This window comes from Leptinotarsa decemlineata, unplaced genomic scaffold (assembly GCF_025532065.1).
Source record: "Leptinotarsa decemlineata unplaced genomic scaffold, Ldec_3_MD MMD2_tig00078422_RagTag_RagTag, whole genome shotgun sequence".
NCBI lineage: Eukaryota > Metazoa > Arthropoda > Insecta > Coleoptera > Chrysomelidae > Leptinotarsa > Leptinotarsa decemlineata.
The window spans coordinates 6,239,336-6,261,306 of NW_027412747.1; the positions used below are offsets into that span (position 1 = coordinate 6,239,336).

General features: G+C 34.7%; 1 protein-coding gene and 2 long non-coding RNA genes across 6 annotated transcripts in view; 2 read left to right on the top strand and 1 right to left on the bottom strand.

The window, feature by feature from the left end:
• The first annotated feature begins 211 nt into the window (after window positions 1-211).
• LOC111511477 (uncharacterized) lies at window positions 212-10,975 on the top strand. 2 transcript variants are annotated; one of them, XM_074186381.1, is made up of 2 exons: window positions 212-1,133; window positions 10,640-10,975. In XM_074186381.1, the coding sequence occupies exons 1-2, from the start codon at window positions 327-329 to the stop codon at window positions 10,907-10,909; spliced, it is 1,077 nt and encodes a 358-aa protein (XP_074042482.1). In that variant the 5' UTR covers window positions 212-326; the 3' UTR covers window positions 10,910-10,975. The 2 variants fall into 2 exon arrangements, 1 of the variants encoding a protein (XP_074042482.1); XR_002722930.2 differs by lacking the exon at window positions 212-1,133 and adding an exon at window positions 10,387-10,583.
• Window positions 10,976-11,661: 686 nt separating this feature from the next.
• On the bottom strand, window positions 11,662-13,637 carry LOC141487414 (uncharacterized). Its single transcript, XR_012468370.1, has 2 exons — window positions 13,498-13,637; window positions 11,662-13,381 (listed from the first exon to the last, which is right to left on the bottom strand). It is a non-coding gene; the product is annotated as an uncharacterized lncRNA (long non-coding RNA).
• A 405-nt stretch (window positions 13,638-14,042) lies between these two features.
• The window catches only part of LOC111511476 (uncharacterized), a 54,547-nt gene continuing 46,618 nt past the window's right edge, over window positions 14,043-21,971 (top strand). The window contains exons 1-3 of one of the 3 annotated variants that reach the window (XR_012468372.1): window positions 14,043-14,181; window positions 14,270-14,374; window positions 18,155-18,320. This is a non-coding gene — a long non-coding RNA (uncharacterized lncRNA). Of the gene's footprint in view, window positions 14,182-14,269; window positions 14,375-14,591; window positions 15,708-18,154; window positions 18,321-21,971 lie in introns of those variants that run through there. The other 2 variants (XR_002722929.2, XR_012468371.1) reach the window with 2 other exon arrangements.

The following is a 21,971-nucleotide window of genomic DNA, read 5'->3' on the forward strand; positions in this document are numbered from 1 at the left end:
GATGGATATATGAGACTGCATATGTTGGACATTATCAAAACACATTTCTTCACCCTCAATTCGTTGGGAAAACTAAAGGCCAAAGTAATGAATTTTCAATAATCACTTCGCATTGAACTGTTCTAGAGGTCAATCTTGATGAGTTGTTTGAACGAAATCGATCTGATAAAAACTACAGTTTATATTGAGAACATATAATGTACATTCATTATTAGACTTCAAGAGAAAGATCATTTATTTCGAAGTTTTTGTGTATGTATATAGTGTTGTCATAGAAATTTACTATTTTCAGTTACTATCAGCTTAGACTCGGAATACATACGAATATGAGAGCAATGAGAGTGATATTTCTGAAGATGTGCAATTTCTTTGCCGTCGCTCCCTGGTACAATTCTCAGACGGAGGTGTTCATTAGACCAATCGTTTATAAATATTACAGTTTCGGAATGCTGTTATTTTTGTTTCTAACCCTTATTATTTGTGAAATCTTTGTTTCCTTTTACCCTTTGACCATGTTTTTCACTATAGTGCTTGGTTTGGACATATTTTGCAACTTTTTTTTGGTTGCGATTTCTGTTTACTATTCCACGACAAAGATAAAAGATTGGAAGTGTTTATCAGTTACAAGGCGGTATTTGAATATTTCCTTACACTTTTATGGGGACAGCCCTTCGAATTGGGTTTTCTGGATGTTTTATATTTTACTGTCTGGCTTCGTTTTATATCACTGCACTCAGGTGTACCTCGACATCAACAACTTTCCTATTCTTCTGGTTATGACACCACGATTGATGTATAATCACGAGTACATGATGTCTGTTGTGGTTTCTTCCAGTATAGCATGTAGCCTGAAATCCACAAATGACATGTTGATGAATATGTTAACTACTGAAGAACTCTTTTCGAATGAACGAAAATTTATAGACTATTTAAAGGAGATGGTGATTTTGTATCAAGCTATTCGGAAAAAAGTGAATAGTTTCAACAGCGTTTTTGGAAACTTTCTGCTGGTTGCAATGGGCCATCAGTTGCTGTTTACTTTGACTCTCGTGAAGTATTTAATCCAAGTTTTATATACTGAATTTGATGTATCAGGACTAGTCTTTCTGTTACAGATTCTTGTGATTCAAAATGTGAGTATAATAATCATCATTGATATATTCAGAATATCAATATTATGTTTCTCAAAATATTATTTGAATTAATTCAATCATACTGAATTTGTATTCGAATTATAAAACAATCTATGTAATCAAATCTTTTATTCATTTCGAATTATAGTAAATACAATTGTGATGGCAATTGTGCTCATCTTGATATATGTATATATCTGCATACTAGAAATGTATTACTTACCTCCAAGTACAATTTACTAAACAAGTTTGACGTCTTCAGGAAACAAAGTATATTCATTTTAAAAGTTATTTTGAAAGTCCTTTCAAAAGTCATATTCAATAGAATAAAACTTCATATTCACTAAGTCATACCAATCGTACTATACCAGTTGTATAAATAGTGGTTGTTAACTCTAGTGAGTATTTGGAGAAAGTGATTGAAAGTATCATACAAAAGTAGTTTCACCACACAGGGTTCAATTATTCAGTACATAGCAGATTTAATTTTCAGTTTTTAGGATCAAGATCGGCCTAATCTACCAGTTTTTTTTATTGATTTTATTGATAGTTTCTTCTATATCTCTGCTCAGAAAAGAAACCATGCTTGATTAGATTTTAAATTTTGTTACTCTCATCCAGCTGTCTTTTTATCCAACCTTTTTTGTTTCTTTTTTCAATATTTATTTTAAGAAAAGAGGAAAGAGGTCAAATCAAGATAGGAGTAAAATAAGATTTAATTTTGTTCACAATTGTCTCAAATGAAGTTGAATACTTTGAATGAAGAATTATACACTTTTTTTGAATTGCTTAAAAAGTGTATATATATATATATATATATATATATATATATATATATATATATATATATATATATATATATATATATATATATATATATATAATCTAGAAAGGTTAATGCAGTCATGCTGCTGGAAAATAATTCCATGAAAATCAGAAAATCAAAAGATAAATAAATGAGTACCATTCTGATCATTCCCATATTGATTTCAATTTAAGAGCCACCGGTAGACAGCTCTGTTCCAGCCTGTTGGGCATCGTCAGTACCGGGCAGGCGGTCCTTGGATGAAGACAAAATTTGACCTGCACGTCGTCTTGATTTCAGACAAGCTGGAGCCTGGCTCCCTTACCCTTTGAACTGATGTTCGCCAGAAGGACAAACGGGTCATAACTGATGGTGGGTGTTGATGGTATGGCGGCATGAGTGTCCTCAGACATCAGTACCGCCCTTCATGGTGTACCCTTGCCTGGCTGGGGTGAGTTGGATGAAAAAGTTGTTCATCTTTCAACGGAAGATATAGGGGCCTCATTCGACAGAGTGTCGGGGCCTTCTATATGGGGAGGGGTCGTCTACAGTATAATCCATAGCTTCCCTGAATAATGGGTTTTCATGAGTTTCTGCACCATCGAAAACTCTCTGATTTCTCGACTGAATGAACTGCCGAATGGAAGGCAGCTGCAAATCTCTGCGGATGGCTTCATTCCGCACGAACCAAGGAGCATTCACAATCATCCTTATTAGCTTGTTTTGCAATACCTCCAGAATGGTGATATTAGATTTCGCCGCTTGTCTCCAGACGTCTGAAGCATACATGATGACAGGCTTGAACATCGTATTAAAGATGGTAATTTTGATTTTGAGACTCATTTTAGATTTTCTGTTGATCAGAGGGTACAGACGTGCTATCCGACCCTCGATCTTTGATTAGACGCTCGTTATGTGCGGGTTCCAATTGAGCCTACGGTCTATTAAAAGGCCGAGGTACTTTACTGGCGCTTGCCAGTCAATCTCCCTTCCAGAGATTCTCACTTTTCTGGCCGGAGAAGATTTCAGTCTTCCCATGGTTATTGACTGAGTCTTATCTGGGTCGCTCGGATCTTCCAATCAAGGTACCAGCACTCGAGGTCGTCAATGTACGTTGCATATAGACGACGCCGAGCTCCCGACCCATGGAAGATGAGAGGAGAGCCGTGTCATCGGCGTATAGAGATATCTTCACACGCTCGTGCCTGGGAAGGTCACTGGTGTAAACTGAGTACAACGTCGGAGAGAGCACGCCACCCTGTGGCACTCCAGCAAGGATCTCTCTGTAATCAGACAGAGATCCCTCTACTCTAACCTGAAATGCCCTGTCTTTCAGGAAAGACCCGATCCATCAGACGTGGCCCCGAGGCAGGTCGAACGCGTTTAATTTGTGCAGAAGACCTTCGTGCCAAACACGGTCGAAGGCCTTCAACATATCTAATAGAACAATGTGCACTTTTTTGTTGGTGTTAAACTCGTGGATGGTGTTTTCGATCAGCCTTAGAGCCTGTAACTTAGTGGAGTGATCTCTCCTGAAGCCAAATTATTCATCAGGCAGAACATTTCGGTCCTCAACTTCTTTGCTGAGCCTTTGGAGAACAACTCTTTCAGCCAGCTCAGCCGCCGAAGAGAGTAGACTTATCGGGCGATAGTTTTGTGGGTTCTGACCCTGTTTTGGGATCATGATGACGATCGCATGCTTCCACCTTCTGGGGAAGTGTCTGAGGGCCAACGAACTATTTATTATGTTTAGTAAGCATTCAACGCAGTTGTCCGGGAGCCTCTTCAACAACTTGTTAGTTAGTGAGTCGACCCCCGGTGCTTTCTTAGCCTTTGCGGTCCTGATATATCCCTTCAGCTCTTCCACAGAAGCTGGACGGATGTCATCATCGTCATCTTCCCTGAGGAGTCGGTGGACCCGGTCTTCCAACAGCATATCGCGGTCGATGTCGTCGTCGTCAACGTTAAGCTGAAACTGACGTTCCATCGAGTCAGCGAAGGCTAATACTTTGTCGGCGGGGTAGTGGCATACTCCGCGCTCTCCGTGAATGGGTGAGAGAGCAGTCTTCTTCCTCTTGAGCCTGCGAGTGACTCGCCAAAGCTTGTCACTCCCAGGTTCGAAGGAATCCAAAACCTCTTCTCACCTTTCGTTTCGATGATCAATGATGTTCTGCTTGACTTGGTTGGCCATCCTATTTACCGCGATTTCATCCCCTGGGAAGAGGGTTCGCTGACAGAGCCTTCTCAGGCGATTTCTCTCTTGTATCAAGGCTTTGATACGAGGGGGAAACTCATTATAGCTCCTCAGCGGACACTCCTCCCTGGAGGTGGCAGATTCAAAGGCCTCAGCAACTAAGGCTATCCGCAGACAGCACTCCAAGCTGACATCTAATACGTTATAGTCTTAGTAGTGAGGCCATTACATGATGAATGAGAAGAATAATATTTTTGAATATTTTCATTCATATCATGAACCATATAACGTCCAATATCTTGAAACTGAAAGTCTCGACTGTCTCGAGTATTATCTGGAATGAAACAAATTACAGTGGAAATAGAAGATAGTTCATCTGATTATGACTCGAGCGAAAGAGCTATCGCAGTTGGAATTGACGGGAATGGGACATGTTCAAAAAAATACAAATAGTCTCGAAAACAAATTTTTTCTCAACATTGTTTTTCTGATTCCAACTTAAATGGATGGATTAGACCTATCGCGAATGATTGTTCAAGAGCTCATTGTGACTATACGTATGTGAACAAATTGATTTTTATTTTTACTTTTCGAAATCATTTTCTCAAGCTTTCAAAAATTAACTGCTGTCAATTACTTACATTACTTACGATTACTTACATTAGTAACAGTTCAGTTTGGTGGTATCTGAACGGTACACAAACTACAAACTGTAAGTTCTGTGGTATTTAATTATGGATAGGGCGCATGAGCCAACTGATTGCGTCATATATACAAGCGTAGCGGAATGTGAAGCAGTGTAGCGGAATTTTGATTCATGTATAGCGACTTTATAGTTCTACTAGTTGGCAACACTGTCCCAATTTGTGAGGAGAAATGTGTTTCTTCAGAATTCGTTAAATAACAGACGGTGGAACAGCTATTTCGTTAGATAAATTCCTGATGGAATTATTTGGATTTACCTCAAAGTAGGCTAAAACGTTAATTTATGTATTTTTGGATATCACAAAATGTTTTTCAGTTCTCATATTATCAAAAAATTTTTCATTGTTCCTGAATCAGAGATGGAGCAGAGCACAAAAACCGCTGATTAGGTAATTCACGATCGGGAAAAGAATTGCTGAGTGCTCTTACGTTATTTTTCTGGGAAAACAAGTAGGATTCTAACATATCACATTTTTCTTGATGGGAAAACTACATTTCGAAAAATATTCGAACAGTAGTTGACAGTTACAAATAATTTATGACATTGTCATATTATACTATTATTTGACAAATCAACAAAGTTTCAAGGCAACTTGATTACTCCTAATAATTCTGCTCCATCGAATCAAACACAGTTTTTTCCAACCGCATTAATATGATGCTCCACTATTTTCTGTTCTGTACAAAAACGGTAGCATTACATCACGAAATGAATACCGCTAGTGGAATGGCTTTAACCCTTTCTGTCCCGGGCCTTGATTTACATGTTCGTCCCTCAGTCCCAGAGGTTTTTTCATGCTTAGAGTCTCATTGCCTCATATATACGTCGCATATAAATAAACAAATAAATGACCAAAGAATGTTTTTTTAATAAGAAAAATATATTTTTCAACAAACCTAAACGTTTTCTGTTTAGAAATACTCATCAGAGAGCAAAACCAACTTGAAAAAATCTAACTAACTTAAGTTTTTTTTGTGTGATACTCCCCAAAACACGGTACTACGCAAAGACCAACTCCGCATGTTGCACACATGTATCTCGATTCGCTTTTTTTTTCTGGCCACTCCTGTGGCTACAAACGACACATCGCTTCACTTTCTTATCAGGAACTGAACTAGGAAAATGTCGCCCTTTGAGCCTTTGAGGATTCTTGGTTAAAGGGTTTATACTTCTGTTTTTTTCATTTTTATATCTGAAACAAGATGAAGAAATAAGTGCAGAATGAAAAAAATAATTATTACAAACTTACCCATCAAAAAATGCTCCTATAATGGTAAGTTGATAATCTGCAAGCGTTAGCCTTGCTTACACATTCCGTGGAGCTCAACATCATATCTGATCGATCTATTGCACCCATATTTTCGTTGTAATCCACAACAACAGCTGGTTCTTGTATAGGTTCTTTGGTCTTGAAATCTACTTTGTCTAACGCTACTATGCGATCTTCATGAAAAGTAGTTAGCATCATAACATCACGCCTATCCTTCCATTTCACGCAAAGCAGATTTTCGACACATATCGAAATAGACTCTCCTTTAGATAATTTTTGATTTAAATTGGGCATCTCTTAACGATTAGGACGGACTGTCCCGCAGGAATTAGTCTTATGTTTATGCAGATATGTACACAAAGTAGGGCTAGTGTACCAGTTGTCTGTGTACAGGTTATGGCCTTAGTTCAAATATGGATCCATAAGATTTGCTACTACTGAGCCTGATATTCCAAGATCTTGGAACAGAGTAATATCTGTCGATTTTCCAGTATAGACAATAACACCTAATACATAGTCTGTCTCGCAGTCACATATTAGAAAAAGTTTTATTCCAAAACGATGGCGTTTGGTCTTTATATACTGTTTGAATCTCAAACGCCCCTTGAAAAGAACTAAGCTCTCGTCGATAGCAAGATTTTTAAATGGAGTGAAGTACTTTTGGAACCGTGATGTAATTTCATTGAACACTGATCTCATTTTGTGAAAACAGTCACCTTCTTTTTGGTCAGCATTATCTGAAAAGTGTAACATGCCAAGGATTGCTTGGAAACGATTCCTTGACATCATTTCGGAAAATATTGGTGTATGAAGCAACTTATCAGTTTTTTTATTATTATTTTTTTTTGACCAGTTTTCTCTAACTTTATTTTTTCCATGTCGTGAGGCTAGCAACATAACACAAAAAACACGTAAAATTCGTTAATATCAGTTTCGCTTCATTTCTTTATTTTCATTTGCATAAACTTCGAAAGCATATTTGTTAGTTTCAGAGACAATAATCTCAAATATCTCTGTGTCCATAAATAAAAGAAAATAACTCAAAGCATCCGACTTATTTTCTATTGAGTCCAAGTGTGCTCCGGTCTCTCTATCATCAAAATCATGTACTACGGAAATAAACGGAGTTTTCTTCCATTTCAGAACCAAATTTTATTTTAGGGCCAAATTATCTTGAATCACTTCAGGTGACTTATTATTTGTATTTCTGTCTTGACCATCAACAGGATTTTCTTCGTCAGATGAGCCATTATTGCTATTTTCGAACTCATCAAATATAACTTCATTTATCTCGTCATCCTCATCTGAATCGGGATTATACTCACTGCCACTAGAGACATATGGCTCTTCATCAGAGTTTAGAGCTTCCAAAATATCGTCATATTTCTGTTTTGATAGCCCACAAAAGTTTTCTACATCCTCATACTTTTACGCTTAGAACCACGTGCTTTACTCATATCGCGCCCACGATTGCGACTGTTGTGCCCGAAATGCTTTTTAAAACTGAATTTTGAAGTGGTTCAACGCGCCAAATCGTTCTACCGAACTTCACCTTCGACCTATGCATGTAACAGCGTTACCACCAGTGCGACAATATAGAATTTATCTTCAATTTGTGAACAAATATATACGCCAATGGGTCCGCATGACCTGTTTTAGGTGCCAATATTTTGCGGCTTTGGGACCAATGATCTAACATTTTCGGACATATTTCTACGGCATTGGGACACCAACGGGTCTGAAATTTTATAAGTAAGGCATATTTTCGGCTTTGGTAAATTGAGACCATAGCATCTTGAACATATATATATATACGGCGGCTGGGACTACAGACCCACTCTTTAAAAAACATATATATGCGGCATTGGGACAGAAACAGTTTAGATGGAAATTATCGTTTTGTAAATGAATAACAAATAGCTCAGTGCTGTCAAGTGAGTAGTACGACATGATGTTCACGGGTTCAAATCCCAGCGCAAATGTTTCTTTTTGCTGAGTAACAAATTACGAATTGTCATTCGTATAAGTACAAAAATTGGGTGTGTAGATAATCATGAGGTTTTATTTTCCAAAACAAAGGAATTTTTTGTACTCGTGAAACAAATCGCTCATTTTCAACTTTAGGAAAAGAGAGGTGATATGAGCTTTATTGTTGAAAGTGTGTTTACAAATTGAAATGCATGATAAGATATAGGGTGAAAAAATCAGAACTTTAAGAAATATATTGAAAACGCGACTGTAATTTTTTTTGTTTTCGGCATCGAGAAGGCCATAAAAAATGCTGCTAGTTGGCCTATTCAACCGAATTCGTAGCATCAATAATAAATCAATTGGCAATGGTCTTGACTCAATGAGGAACACCCTGTTGATTACTGATGGCATTTCGACAAAAATACTAATAAAAAAATAAAACCTGAAACTGGGACCCCTGGCGTTGAATGCATCCTAAAACAAGCAGTTTTTCCAATCAACAGAAATGCAGTGCTCTCCTCAACGCGCGTTTCACCAACTGAGTTTTTTTAAGAAAATGGAGAAAACCAACCTGCGTTACAACAAGAAGAACAAGAAGAACAACGTGCGTCTTACTAACCGAGTTGGCGTTTTCATAATATGAAGAAAACTAGTAATTGTTACATTTTTCTCACTTTCAGCGATGAATAGTTTTCACATCAGGAGTACTACTATCTGACGTAAAAATATATGAGGAAATATTTCCCAGGCATGTGTTGATTCAAAGTTTATCGTATTATAATAATATTAATTGTTTCGTAAAGTAAAGTGAGAATACTCCATAATGATTCAATTTTATGATGAATTTCATCAAATTTCAACAAGATGGGACATCTACTGTTGACACTATATCATGTTTGGTTTCTTATATCTGTTTAGGAATATGTTTCGTTAACCAGCTGTCGCACCCTTTGAAGACAACCTTCAAAAGTTTGAACTTGCACGAGCTGTGAATCAACGAGGTCTTGCTTTCCAAAGTATAATTCATAAAACGTGTTGGACGACAGGCAGTGGAAATTGATCATACGGCCTCGTGGCTTGAACCACCGTTTCTCCTGACGGTCGATTGAATGAGTGAAACTAACTACTCACGCCAACCCAACCGGTCACCCTCCCAATATATGATTCGTGCAACGGTGTTGAATGTGTCAGTGTTATTTTTCGGAAAATGGGGACCTATACCAATTAAACTTATGGTATAAGGGGTGTAGTCTTGAATTTAATTAAATTATACTCAACTAATCGATCTCAGAGTGTAATCATCAACACAACTCAGAGTCAATCTCTCATTGTTAAGCAGAGAGTTTTTCAAGGCTAAATTTTTGGCCTTTGTTATTTTTATGTAATGCCTATGTTATTTTTGTGCTAATGATCTCATTAATTTCCTTTTTGACATCTCCAAAGTACAAGTAATATCATATGCTGATGATACAAATCTACTCATAACTGGTTAACTGGTGAAGATACTACTGAACTTGTGATAAATGTATCGGTAAATGTATCTAAAACCTCTTTATATATATATATATATATATATATATATATATATATATATATATATATATATATATATATATATATATATATATATATATAAACATAAAGATAAATTTTTCAATAGAACAGATCATCAATATGGCACTAGATATGCCTGCTTGGCACAGAACTAACCTATACCAAAATAGTCAGTTATGTTTTGGATGCAAAGTTTTCAATCACCTCGATGTCTCTATTCAAATATCTCCAAATAAAAATATATTCAAATCCAGACTAAAAGCATTACTTATTGAGAAAAACTATTTATTAGTGAATTTATGACATGATACTATATTTTATAACGATGTTTTCTTTTTGACAATCAAATGTTATATTTGTGCTGTTGTTTTCAAATAACATTTGTTATTCGTACTATGACACTTTTAACCTTTTTCTAATATGTTCTTGTTGTGTCTTTTTGAATCAAGTCGGTAGGTTCTATGAATTTTTTATATTTCTATATAATTATATATTTTACTTCTTTTATATCAATAACTTATGACTGTGTTCATATGATTTAAATTCTTTTCTATATCAATTATGACGTTTTTGTCAGTTACTGCTTAAATGTATTAATACACTTATGATTTTTAAGAGAAAATTAAGAATTATTATTATTATTATTATTATTATGAGCACTGATGAGAGTCAGCTGATATGAAATATTTTTTGCATGTAGGTGTAAAAACTTACGAAATATTATATTTAGACCCAAAATTGTCTCAGAAATCCGAAAATGTTGAATTCTAGAGGGTATTTCATTCAAAAATACAAGATCGGAGTCATTTTGAGAAGTGACTGAAAAGGAAAAATATGCGAAACTCCTCCCTTTACGTAACAGTTACCAATATCAAATCTCTATATGAGTCAACTGATATTGTCAAGTTGTGTCAAGTTATGACTTGTCATAATGAATTCGTTGACATCTGGTATTCTAGTTTTTGTTATGCAAATAATTATATGATAAAAAGTTTTATTGTTTCAGTTCGGTTTTCTCTACGCAATAATCTGTTGCGATGAAACCATGAGAGAGGGGAGAAGGTTATTGACAACTTGTTTCCTTCGGAAAGGAAAAACCATTTCCGGAAGATGCAGGGAGGAGCTCGTTCTATTTACGGAATACCTCAAAGATTATCCTGTGGTTTTGAGTGCTGGCAACTTCTTTGAGTTGACGAGGAACAATTTACTCAATCATTTAGGCGTGGTGGCGACATATTTGATTATATTCACTCAATTGAGTAATTTCCATGTTTAGTGGGTTCCTGTTACATTTTTCCATGTAATATATTTATGAGCACAATTAATAAATTTATCTGACTAACAGCATCAATATTGTACATCACCTAGCCAGAGAACAAAGATGCGAGCAAGCCATCCCAAGAACTCAGCTAAAAACTCTGGAGAAAATGAAAAAAAAAATGGCATATAGTAAAGGAAATCAACTTCACGTAAATGGTGAAATATATTTTGTGGAAGAATTGCTGATCATTCAAAGAACAGAAAAAACGAAGGGCCAACAGCGCACCACCTACCCCAACCGTGTCTGAAATATTCACGACCAAGTTAAGTTATCAGGAAAAGCGTCTTATTATTAAGTTGTTGTATGAAGTCCACAAGAAATCAATGAAAGCCTATTCAGGTACAGCCCTATGAGCTGAAAAATATGCTTGAGATCAACTGGGAGAAAGGAATAAATAGCTGAATAATATCTGAAGGAATAATATCTGAGTATTCACCAACGAAGGTCGAAGTCATTCTGATATTATTTATAATTTCAGGCTTTCCCGTCTCCTAAGTATACATTTCTCAAATTCGCCCAACACCCCATTATACATCCTTTGAAAGTTCAAGTTGATACAGTTTGTGATTGAAATATTTTCCACTCATGGATGAATACATCACTAACTCTGAAATTGATACCATCTCATTCCCTGTTTTGAGAGATCCTTTTGAGCTGAACTCCACTTTTGAATGTGAAAGAAACAATTTAAAATTTTTTCAAATGCATTTAAGAAGTATCAATAAAAACTCACATTTATTGAAAGTATCGTTACAAAGAATGAAAATATAAACTCATTTACAATTCGGGTATGATTAATCAAAATGACGGAGTGATAGTAATTATAAAAGATACAATCAATTATAACGGAGACATTGAAATTATATATAATATAAAAATTATTGAAATTGATACGAATAATGAAAATGTACATTTTGAAATACCTGTTTTGTATAGACCTCCTTCCTTAAATGAGAAAGAATCCATGTGATGCTATGGAAAATTATTTGAATACTTATCTAAACATTCTAAATGCAACAATGAATATCTAAATACCATGTACAGTAATAGTTACATGTCATATATAAATGGTACAACAAGAACAAATGGAGACAGGCACCATTGCATTATTGAATATTTCAAATATAACTCAATTATTCTTGAATCTGATATAACTGATCACTCTTCAACAATTATCCAAATAATATCCGAAAAAATAAAAAGATATGTTGAAAATACTAGATGAAAACTGTATGATGACCACAAAAAATTAGCTAACTATGCGAAAAAACAAACTTGGTACAAAATATATACTTCCTAAAATTCAGAAATAGCAACAAACAGTTTGATAAAAATATAACAAATAGAAGCACGAACAGAGTCAATAATAGAAGAAACAACAAAAAACACATCCTTCAGATTACCAAAGGTCTCATGAAGTCGGCAGTAGGAAAGAAGAGCTAAAGAAAATTATGTTAAAGACACCCTCTCCAGATAACATAGAAAATACAACAGTTACAAAAATATATTTGGTAAGTTAGTGTCATAAACATAAATAGAATTTTCTGATTGATTCGGCCGTTACTTGATGAAGATCTATATTAATTTAAAAAACTACACCTCAACGATTTGATCTCCACAAACTTTATTTAAAAAATATATCACAACATGTTTCGCTAAGACATTAGCTTTTTCAAGTGATTTATGATAAATCACAACATGTTTCGCTAAAATTAGCTTTTTCAAGTGATTTATGATAAATCACTTGAAAAAGTTAATGTCTTAGCGAAACATGTGATATATTTTTCAAATAAAGTTTGTGGAGATCAAATCGTTGATGTGTAGTTTGTGAAAATAAATAGTATCACCAGAGAGAACTAGAAAAATTAAAGTGATTTCTCGAAACTGTGGAAATCAATCAACAGACTCGTGAACAAAACATAAGATAGATTGATAAAAAAATAAAGTTAGAAAACGGACGAACAACTACAAAAGAGAAAGGAATTGCTCAGGAATTCAATGATTTTTTAAGTTGTAGCGTTCAATTTCAGCTTTAGATATCTAAACATGTTATAAAGAATTGTCGATATACGTAAAGTATAACAAATTGCTATGACTCTTTATTTCACTCACAATAATTACACTTCACGATGTAATTAATAACTTACAAATCACTATATTCCATCAACAAAGGTAAAACTTTAGTCGCAATCATGTGGAAGTCCAACATATTCACAGTATCACACCAAAACCCAAAACGACGTTTCTAATAGATCTAGCCGATAGAAAAATAGTCAGGAGGTTACATTACTTGGCCCTGTATATTGAACTTCGAGCAGCTGATGCTTATCACCGCTACTACAGATCAATCCATCTTTTACCAGGGTAAAATTCCAATAGTTAACGATGTCGAGCGTAAGGTACATGAAAGACTTTCCCCGTCTCTACCTGGAAAAAAAATATGCAGCATTATTATTGGGTACACACAATCGATATGCTCGAATTTCACGACAATTAGGTCTCGATCAAAAATCGACTTATACTGTTATCTTATTATCGCTTACCTTGATGTATTTTTCCTTTGATCCAGAATTTCCGTTGTCCCAATTGAATTCTAGGTTTGATTTGTTGTTTACATTCTGGTGTTCGCCCGTTGATAGAAACAAGACCTTGGACAATCGTCTTGGTCTTGGCGCAATCGTTTCGGCTGTCGAAAATATACGACACTGCCAGGCATCCGAGAGAAATTTCAGCAGAACGCGATGTTTTTTGATGATTTCTGGTAAGATAATGTATTTCCTGAGCTGGTAATGTGTATTTGGCAAGATATTTAACATCAGTGAAGTATTAGGTAGTGTTTGCAATAGTTGAGTTAGAGGAAAGCATCGAAATCAATTCTGATTCGGTTGATGATTATGTCAGTGACATCTCTGGGCAACTCAACAAATTTGAGCATTAACAGTCTGGAAGAAGAGGGTTACCAGCGGGGTAGAAGCGGAGAGAAGAAAGGTTGTGTGATGTGTGTTGAAGTCTTGGTTCGAGAAATTTTATGATTCTTAAATCATCCTTCACTGGGAATATATTTTCGAACCTAATTCAACAAGTTCATGATAGATTGGTTTTGCTTATATGTGTAGTTTCAGTATTTATTAGAACTTGTACTCTACGGAGGATCTGGAAAACTCAACATCACATCGATCTCATCCATGGTGGTGATGTTCATGGCCGATTCCATAGACTTCCATCAGGTACGTTGCCCATCTTCTCAAATTTTGTGTAGATCCAAATCATATTTCAACCGAAACATGATTTTAATGTTCAACTCTTAATCTACAGGTGCAATGAGGCTGAAAATCGTCTCGCAAGGCAGATTGGCTATTTGAATCGTTCTTCTCAACTCTAGTACTGTCGTATTCGAAGAGAAAACCCCTTTCAGCCAGGGTATGTTCATTTTTCTAATTTTTTATTGATATTGCTAGGCCACAAGTAATTGTGGTTTATTTTTAAATGAATGGAAAGCTTTTTTTCCTTTCATTCTTTTTATGAGAAGGAAAACTCCTAATTAGATCTTTCTTTCATTTTTTCCTCGTTCCTCGTTTTTCCTCATTTCCCATTTTCCTTGGTTCTAAAAGTTACTGGAGGTGTGCAGTACTTACAGGGTGGACTTTGAATGCTAGACTGGTTGGTTTCTGACCTAGGCTACAGGGTGGTGCAAACTTTATCTTCTACAGGGTGGTGCAACCTTCACCTTCTACAGGGTGGTGCAACTTTCATCTCCTACAGGGTGATCCCAGTGGACTAAAGTTACCTAGGTATCAGGAAGAGTACGAGATGATCTAATCCTCCACTGACAACAACTCTACTAGGACAGCAATCCAAACCTATCTATTTGCCTATAATTCGTTTATTTACCTCGATAGCTGATTACTTACCTGAATAATAAGCTTGCGACACGAATTTTGTTCGGCTGCCCGCGCATATATGTATTTGTGTGTACATATCGATAAATTTTATTGTTTTTATTGCCCTTGCTTACTTCGCTTGGTTGTAACTGTCACTCGACTGAAAATATTGTTTAGGAGCTGTAATAATTGTGTAAGTCGTTCGGTGTACTACTTATGTTGTAACCGTAATAGAGCGGATATTGGAGTGCTTGAGTACGTCATATCGGGCACTTGGCCCGCCTCATTAACGCATGCGCAACACGTGAGCTCACGCGGTCGCAAAATAAATTGCATTTTGACTCAGATCTCCCAAATTCCGAGTGTTAAATGTTGTTGTTGACAATTGATGCGGTAACAGTATTGTTGTTTTTTGTTTTGTTGTTGTTTTTATTCATACTCATTACCTCCATTGTCCTTCGGACAAATAAGATAATATTGCTGAATGCTTGTTTATGCTTGATTATTTTACTTTTGTTTGTTATTCAACTCGAGATGGGTAATGTGTTCGACTTGCGAGTTACAAATATTGGTGCTTGACCTGTAATGACGCTTGCTTTGTTTTTTTATAATATAAGTTTAGTAAAGCCTAACTTCCTGGAATTCGAAGAAATGAATTCAGTTGAATAATGTTCATTTAAATTTTATTAAACTGTTTAAACTTATACTGGCAATTTATTCCAACCCTTTGGTAAATTGGGGGTTGAGAATCTCAGTAGCGGGATACTTGTGGGTAAAATAATTTACCTGGCGCCCATTAAAGACTCCACTTGAATTTGGGTGTTTACTTATCGACCCACCCCTTCTCCACTGTAGCAGTCGCAAATATCTTGAACTAGTGTACAACCTACTGTGCCGTTGTATTGGTTTCGAAGTCTATATGAGATAAAATACGGATACCAAAAGAAGAAAAAACTTTCTAGAAACTAACTTGGTCAACCCATCTGTCTTTTTTTTATGTAAATAAACAGGAGCTGTTTATTATAATACATTCTATGAAAAATACGTTCTGTCAAATGAACTCTGTAAATTTAGATACGAAAAATCCACACAGGATGCATTATTATCACAAAAAATGCGATCGCTGAAAATATGGATAGAAAAAGACCTGCTTTATGTGTTTCTGTACAGCTAACGAAAGCATTAGCCGGCTTCTTGAAGTTTAGAGGGTTGTGGTCTGAGAGGACCACCATAAGCACTATTACAAAGTTACCTGGACAATAGATAATAATGTGTTGAAATCTCTGACAATATGAAAAAAATCGAAACAATAAAATATGGTTTTCCTCAGAGAACAGTACTTGGCCCTATCCTTTTTATAGTTTATCTAAACTACATATTCCTACATCTTCCTCTTGAAGATGATCACTTGGTGATCGAAACACGTGTCGAGGTGTAAAAATAACGATTTGGTGTTGGGAAAAAACTCCAGTAATATTCATTACTACACCAAAGGTTCCAAACAGTACATTATAAGTACATATTCCAGACTGGGTTCAAAGACATCGTGAACTTTGCAGATGATAGCTGGAAAAAATTGAAACTTTTGCAGAAAGGTATTTCGATAATATCATGCTATGATTTGACGGCCGCCTGCTCACAATGAATGTCGATGGGACTCATTTGATTTTTTTTGCATCATATGCTAGATATTTACCTAATTTTCACCTCTTTCAAGATACGAATTTATTAGTATTTACGAAAATTTTAATAACAATCGATAGATCATTGCCGATATATAAGAAATAAAATATTATGTTACTCAATAATTATACCTGGAAAACTATAGAGTTCGTGGGTCGAAATGATATAATTGTCTTCTTCATGATATACAGGATGTAACATAAGTACGTTAAAATATTCAAGTGACTTATTCCTGAGGTAATTTTAACAAAAAAAGTCTATATGAACTTGTGTTCAAAAATGCTTCATTTCGGAGATACGGGGTGTTGAAATTGAATTTTTTTTTGTTCGCTTTTTGAAAATAACTTGTTGTTGTTGCACGAAATTCGGTACCCAGGGTTTTTTTGACGAGCGAAATCATAATTTCGTATTAATTTTCATGAAACATCCAGAGGGCGCTGTGATTATTTATTTCAAATTGTCCTCACTTTTTTGACAGTAAACTTTTGTTACTTTTCATGAAAAAACCCAATTCCCACACCTTTTCCAAGTAAAAAAAGGTACCTACAGCTTTCGTTTTCGAGATATTTACAATTTTCTATATCGATGCATATTACTTATAGCTCCTAGGGCGCTAAGTAAAGTTGCTGATGACATTACAAAAACTAAGTATGTGGTGGATCTCGTCAAAATAAACAACTATTTCCTATAAGATGTTTAACGGAGAATGATTTGTTTCCGAAATACAGATTGTTGAATTTTTCAAAACAATGTTGGTTTTGTCATAGGTTTTTTGCAAATTTATTTATTTGTATCTCGAAAACGAATGATTTTTCGATAAACATTTTGAAGAGAAAAGTTGTTTATTTTGACGAGAACCACAACATGCTTAGTTTTTGTAATGTTCTCAGCAACTTCACTTAGCGCCCTAGGAGCTAAGTAATATTCATCAATATAGAACATTGTAAATATCTCGAAAACGATCACCTCCAGCGTTGTTGAGGAGGTGTACCTTTTTTATTTGGAAAAGGTGTGGAAATTAGGTTTTTTCATGAAAAGTACCAAAAATTTACTGTCAAAAAAGTTAATGCAATTTGAAATAAATGATCATAGCGTACGCAGCGCCCTCTAGATGTTACATGAAAATTAACACCAAATTATGATTTCCCACATCAAAAAACTTCGGGTACCGAATTTCGTGCAAATAACTTATTCAAGAGTTATTTTCAAAAAGCGAACTCAAACATTCAATTTCAACAGCCCGTATCTCCGAAACGAAGCATTTTTGGACACAAGTTTATGTGGACTTTTTTTTTAAATTGTCTCAGGAATACGTCACTTGAATAATTTAATGTACTTTTGTTACACTCTGTATAACAACAATTATTGGATCTATTCAAAGGGAAAATAAAAAAATATTCAGATAATACTTGAAAACACCATATAGATTGGTGGTTTTTTCCAGTCATAATATTCATAGAATAGTGATCCAATTGAAAACGAAAGAAAAGTTCAAATATGAAGAACATTTCAAGTACATGAAGTAAATTATCCCTTTTTATATAATTTCTTATTTATTTTCACTATTTATTATTATTATACCTCTAGCCAGATGCTAACTACAAAATGTTTCACATATGTTTCGGTTGGTTTTCAGGTTTTGCTGTGGTCTTTGGTTATAATCTCCAAAACTTTCAACTACAACTGCGCCAGTAATCTTCAGTGGCGTAGTCGAAGTACTCTTCTTGACGTTTCAACTGAAACGGCAAAACCCGGCAAAACACGGCAAAACCCGAAAACCAACCAAAACATTGACGCCAGCCGTAAGTATTCGCATATGTTTTGAAAAAGTATTTGCACAGTATGTAAATGTTCGTATCTATATATTTGACAATGTATGTGCACATATCCCATGTGTATCACATGTGTACATATTAATTATTTCACTGGCCCACGCTTGGGCCAGTGCTCCAGCTCCAGCGAGTGAGTGCTTGGCACTTACTCGCTGTAGAGGTAGCAATCAAAGGGTTGCTTCGGAATATTGTTGGGGATGCAGTAAAATTACTGGGCTGTTGTTTACAGAACATTCTTTGTTAATTGGTCGAGCTTTCGAGAATGTTTATTCCCTTTATCAAGACATCTACAAGAAATTTAAAACATTGCAATAAAATTGTAAAGCAAATTGGTAAAAAATCTATTAACTAACTTGAGGTAATCATATATTTATAAATGAAATACATATAACATTAAAAATTGAACAATACCTATCACTAATGAAAGAATAAAATAATTCATTATAACCAAAAAAAAATATCAAATTCAATAAAAACTAAAAAGAGAAATCCCGTAAGATTCCAGACGCTGAACTCTACGTAAAAGTAGCAACCTTATTTAGATAGGGTCATATCGCTTTTCCTGTAGAACAGCAAATAAGGAACTCGCGTTTCCTGAGGTTTCAATACGTCTTCATTTTGCACGGTCTTGACCGAAGAATCGTCGTACCTAATCCAGCAATTGTAGCCGACGTGGAAGGCATCGGTCACGTAGTGTCCAATGTTGGCATTTTTGCCTTCTTGATAAACGACGGCGAATAGCTTGTATTGTCTCTCTGTTGGATACTGTGTTTCCGACGATATCAAAGTCGAATCAAACTTCAAGTCGAATTCAAAATCAAAAGCCTTGATAATCTTCGTGCAACGGTAGTTGTTGTATTTGAAAAACTTCAGATGCAAAATAAGGATAACGGGAAGTTTTCAGAGCGTAATTTGCTCCCAAGCTTCGATCTTCTCGTTTGTTTTCGACGAAGTCACTCCCTCTAAAATGTTCTTGGAGACAAGTACCTTAAGCGCTTCGGTGTAGTTCATTGTGTGTTTGATGCTGATGACATGCTCTGCAAGTGCATAGGTGGTTTTGTTTGTGTTACAATCACTTTTATGTGACGTTAACCGCCCAGATAAAATTCTAGACGTTTGTCCACTATATGTCTTGTCACACGTATGACAAGAAATTTCATAAACTACATCTGACTTTCCTAAAGTTTTCAACGGAGTTTTAATTTTGGAAAAAAGACTATTAGTACGTGCTAACGATGCATTGGGCAAATTTAATATGTTCACTCTTGAAAACGTTCAATAGTTTAGGTGTTGAAGACTGAAAATATGGTAATGTTCAAAAAAATAATGTATTCGGAGGTATCTTTCCACTATTTGGAATATTTAAATTATTATTTTGATTGTTAATATTTATGGGATTATTACTAAGTGATTCAACGCTTCTAGTAGAGTACTCACTCCTCTTTGAACATTATAACTGTCACATTGCCTTTATCACTTCTTACTACATAGATCTCAGGATGTTGTTTTAAAAAGGATTTGCATTGATCAAAAGTTTTTTTTTTTTAATAGTATTAATCTGAATTTTTATGAAGAAAATTTGTAATAATATTTGTACATTGAGTACGATAGATATCCTGAACATTTTTATCAATATTGAAAAGTATATTTTCTAAATCAGCAAGAAGGTTAAAAAGTTTAATTTCTTTAGTTAAGGGACAAATTCCAAATTTTGGACAAAGAGTCAGAAAACGTTTAATATCCGAAGGTATTTCAACGTTTGTGGGGTTCTTTATCCATTTTTCTTGTATTTTAATTGAAAAAAATTCATTATTTTGAAGACTATCAAATTTGTTTCTGTTTTTTTGTTTAATTTTATGAAAAAGTGAATCAAAGTGTATCAAAACCACTAGGATGTCATCTCTCAACATTGTATGCTTGATTTTTCAAATTTTAAATTCATTTCAGATTACATTTTTGACTCCAAGGTCCTAGTTTTTCAGGACACTTTTTATAAACAAATTTTTGGTACCCCAATGGGTTCAACCATTTCCCCCATTTTAGTAAATTTTGTTTTAGAAGACTTAATTATGAATGTAAAAGATAGAATCCCTTTCAATATTCCTTTCATCAAACGATACGTGGACGATTTGATCCTATTTGTTTCTTGCGGGAGAACTGAGGAAGCGTTAACAACTTTTAACGGTTTCAACGAACATTTACAATTCACAGCTGATGAAGAAGGTAATAGCAGTTTACCATTCCTAGATATGCGTGTATGCAGAGATCCAGATAATGTTCTACGTATAAAATGATATAGGAAACTATGTGCCAGTAACAGGTTACTGAACTACCATCCTTACCATCCAACGAAGATGAAAATAAACTTAGTCCTAACCATGAAGAACAGGGTGATCAATTTAACACATCCATTTTTTAAAGACGAATGTAATAAATTATTGAAAGGTATTATTCTTGAAAATTCATATCCTTGCAAACTTTTGAAAAAACTACTTTTTAGCTCCCCTTCCATAGTCACGAATACTTTTCCAAACAATTTAAATAATTCATAAATAATAACAATCAAAATAATAATTTGAATATTTCAAATAGTGGAGAGATACCTCCGAATACATTATTTTTTAAAGCATTACCATATTTTCAGTCTTTAACAATTGAACTCTTGAACGTTTTCAAGAGTGAACATATTAAATTTGCCCAATGCATCGTTAGCACTGCTAATAGTCTTTTTTGCAAAATTAAAACTCCGCTAAAAATTTCAGAAAATTCAAATGTAGTATATGAAATTCCTTGTCATACGTGTGACAAGACGTATATTGGACAAACATCTAGAATTTTATCTGGACGCTTAACGTCATATAAAAGTGATTGTAACACGAACAAAACCACCTGTGCACTTGCAAAGCATGTCATAAGCACTATACACACAATGAACTACACCGAAGTAAAAGTTTTGTGTACTGAAAGCAACTTACAAAAACGATTGTTTAAAGAAATGTTCTTTATCAAAAGGAATACCAATAACATGAACAGAAAAATTGAGCTCAACAATCTCAGCAATATTTATAATTATATCTTAAAATTGGAGCTGATTCCTCCAGGTTCCCCAAGCAACAGATAGTGTTTGGTTTGGGCGCAGTGCTGAGTCTGTCAGTAATGATGAATAATATTCTAACTAGTTTCTCGGGATGCAGAAATCCGATAATAGTGAATGTTTTTTTTAAAGAACATGTTTTGTATGTTTTTTTGAACAAGCGTCCCAACTAGCAATTTCGTATTTTATAATAGTTGCGGAAACGTTTCGGAGAAACAAATTATAAAACTGCATTTCTCCCAGAAATGTTTTCAATATGTTTATAAAACTGCTATAAATAGGAAATTGGCACCGTCTTATAAAACATTATAGTTATTATCAATATTTTGTAAGGCCTTTTACAAACACTACAAAACAGTTTTATAAACATTTTGGCAATTACTATAAAATTTGTCTAACGCTCTTAAAAAGTAATTTTGTAAAGACTTTTCTTACTGCACTTTTGCAATATATTTAAGCGATACTTATAAAATAATCAGAAGACAATTTTATAAGAGTTTTTTAGTAGTTACAAGTAGGCGTTATAA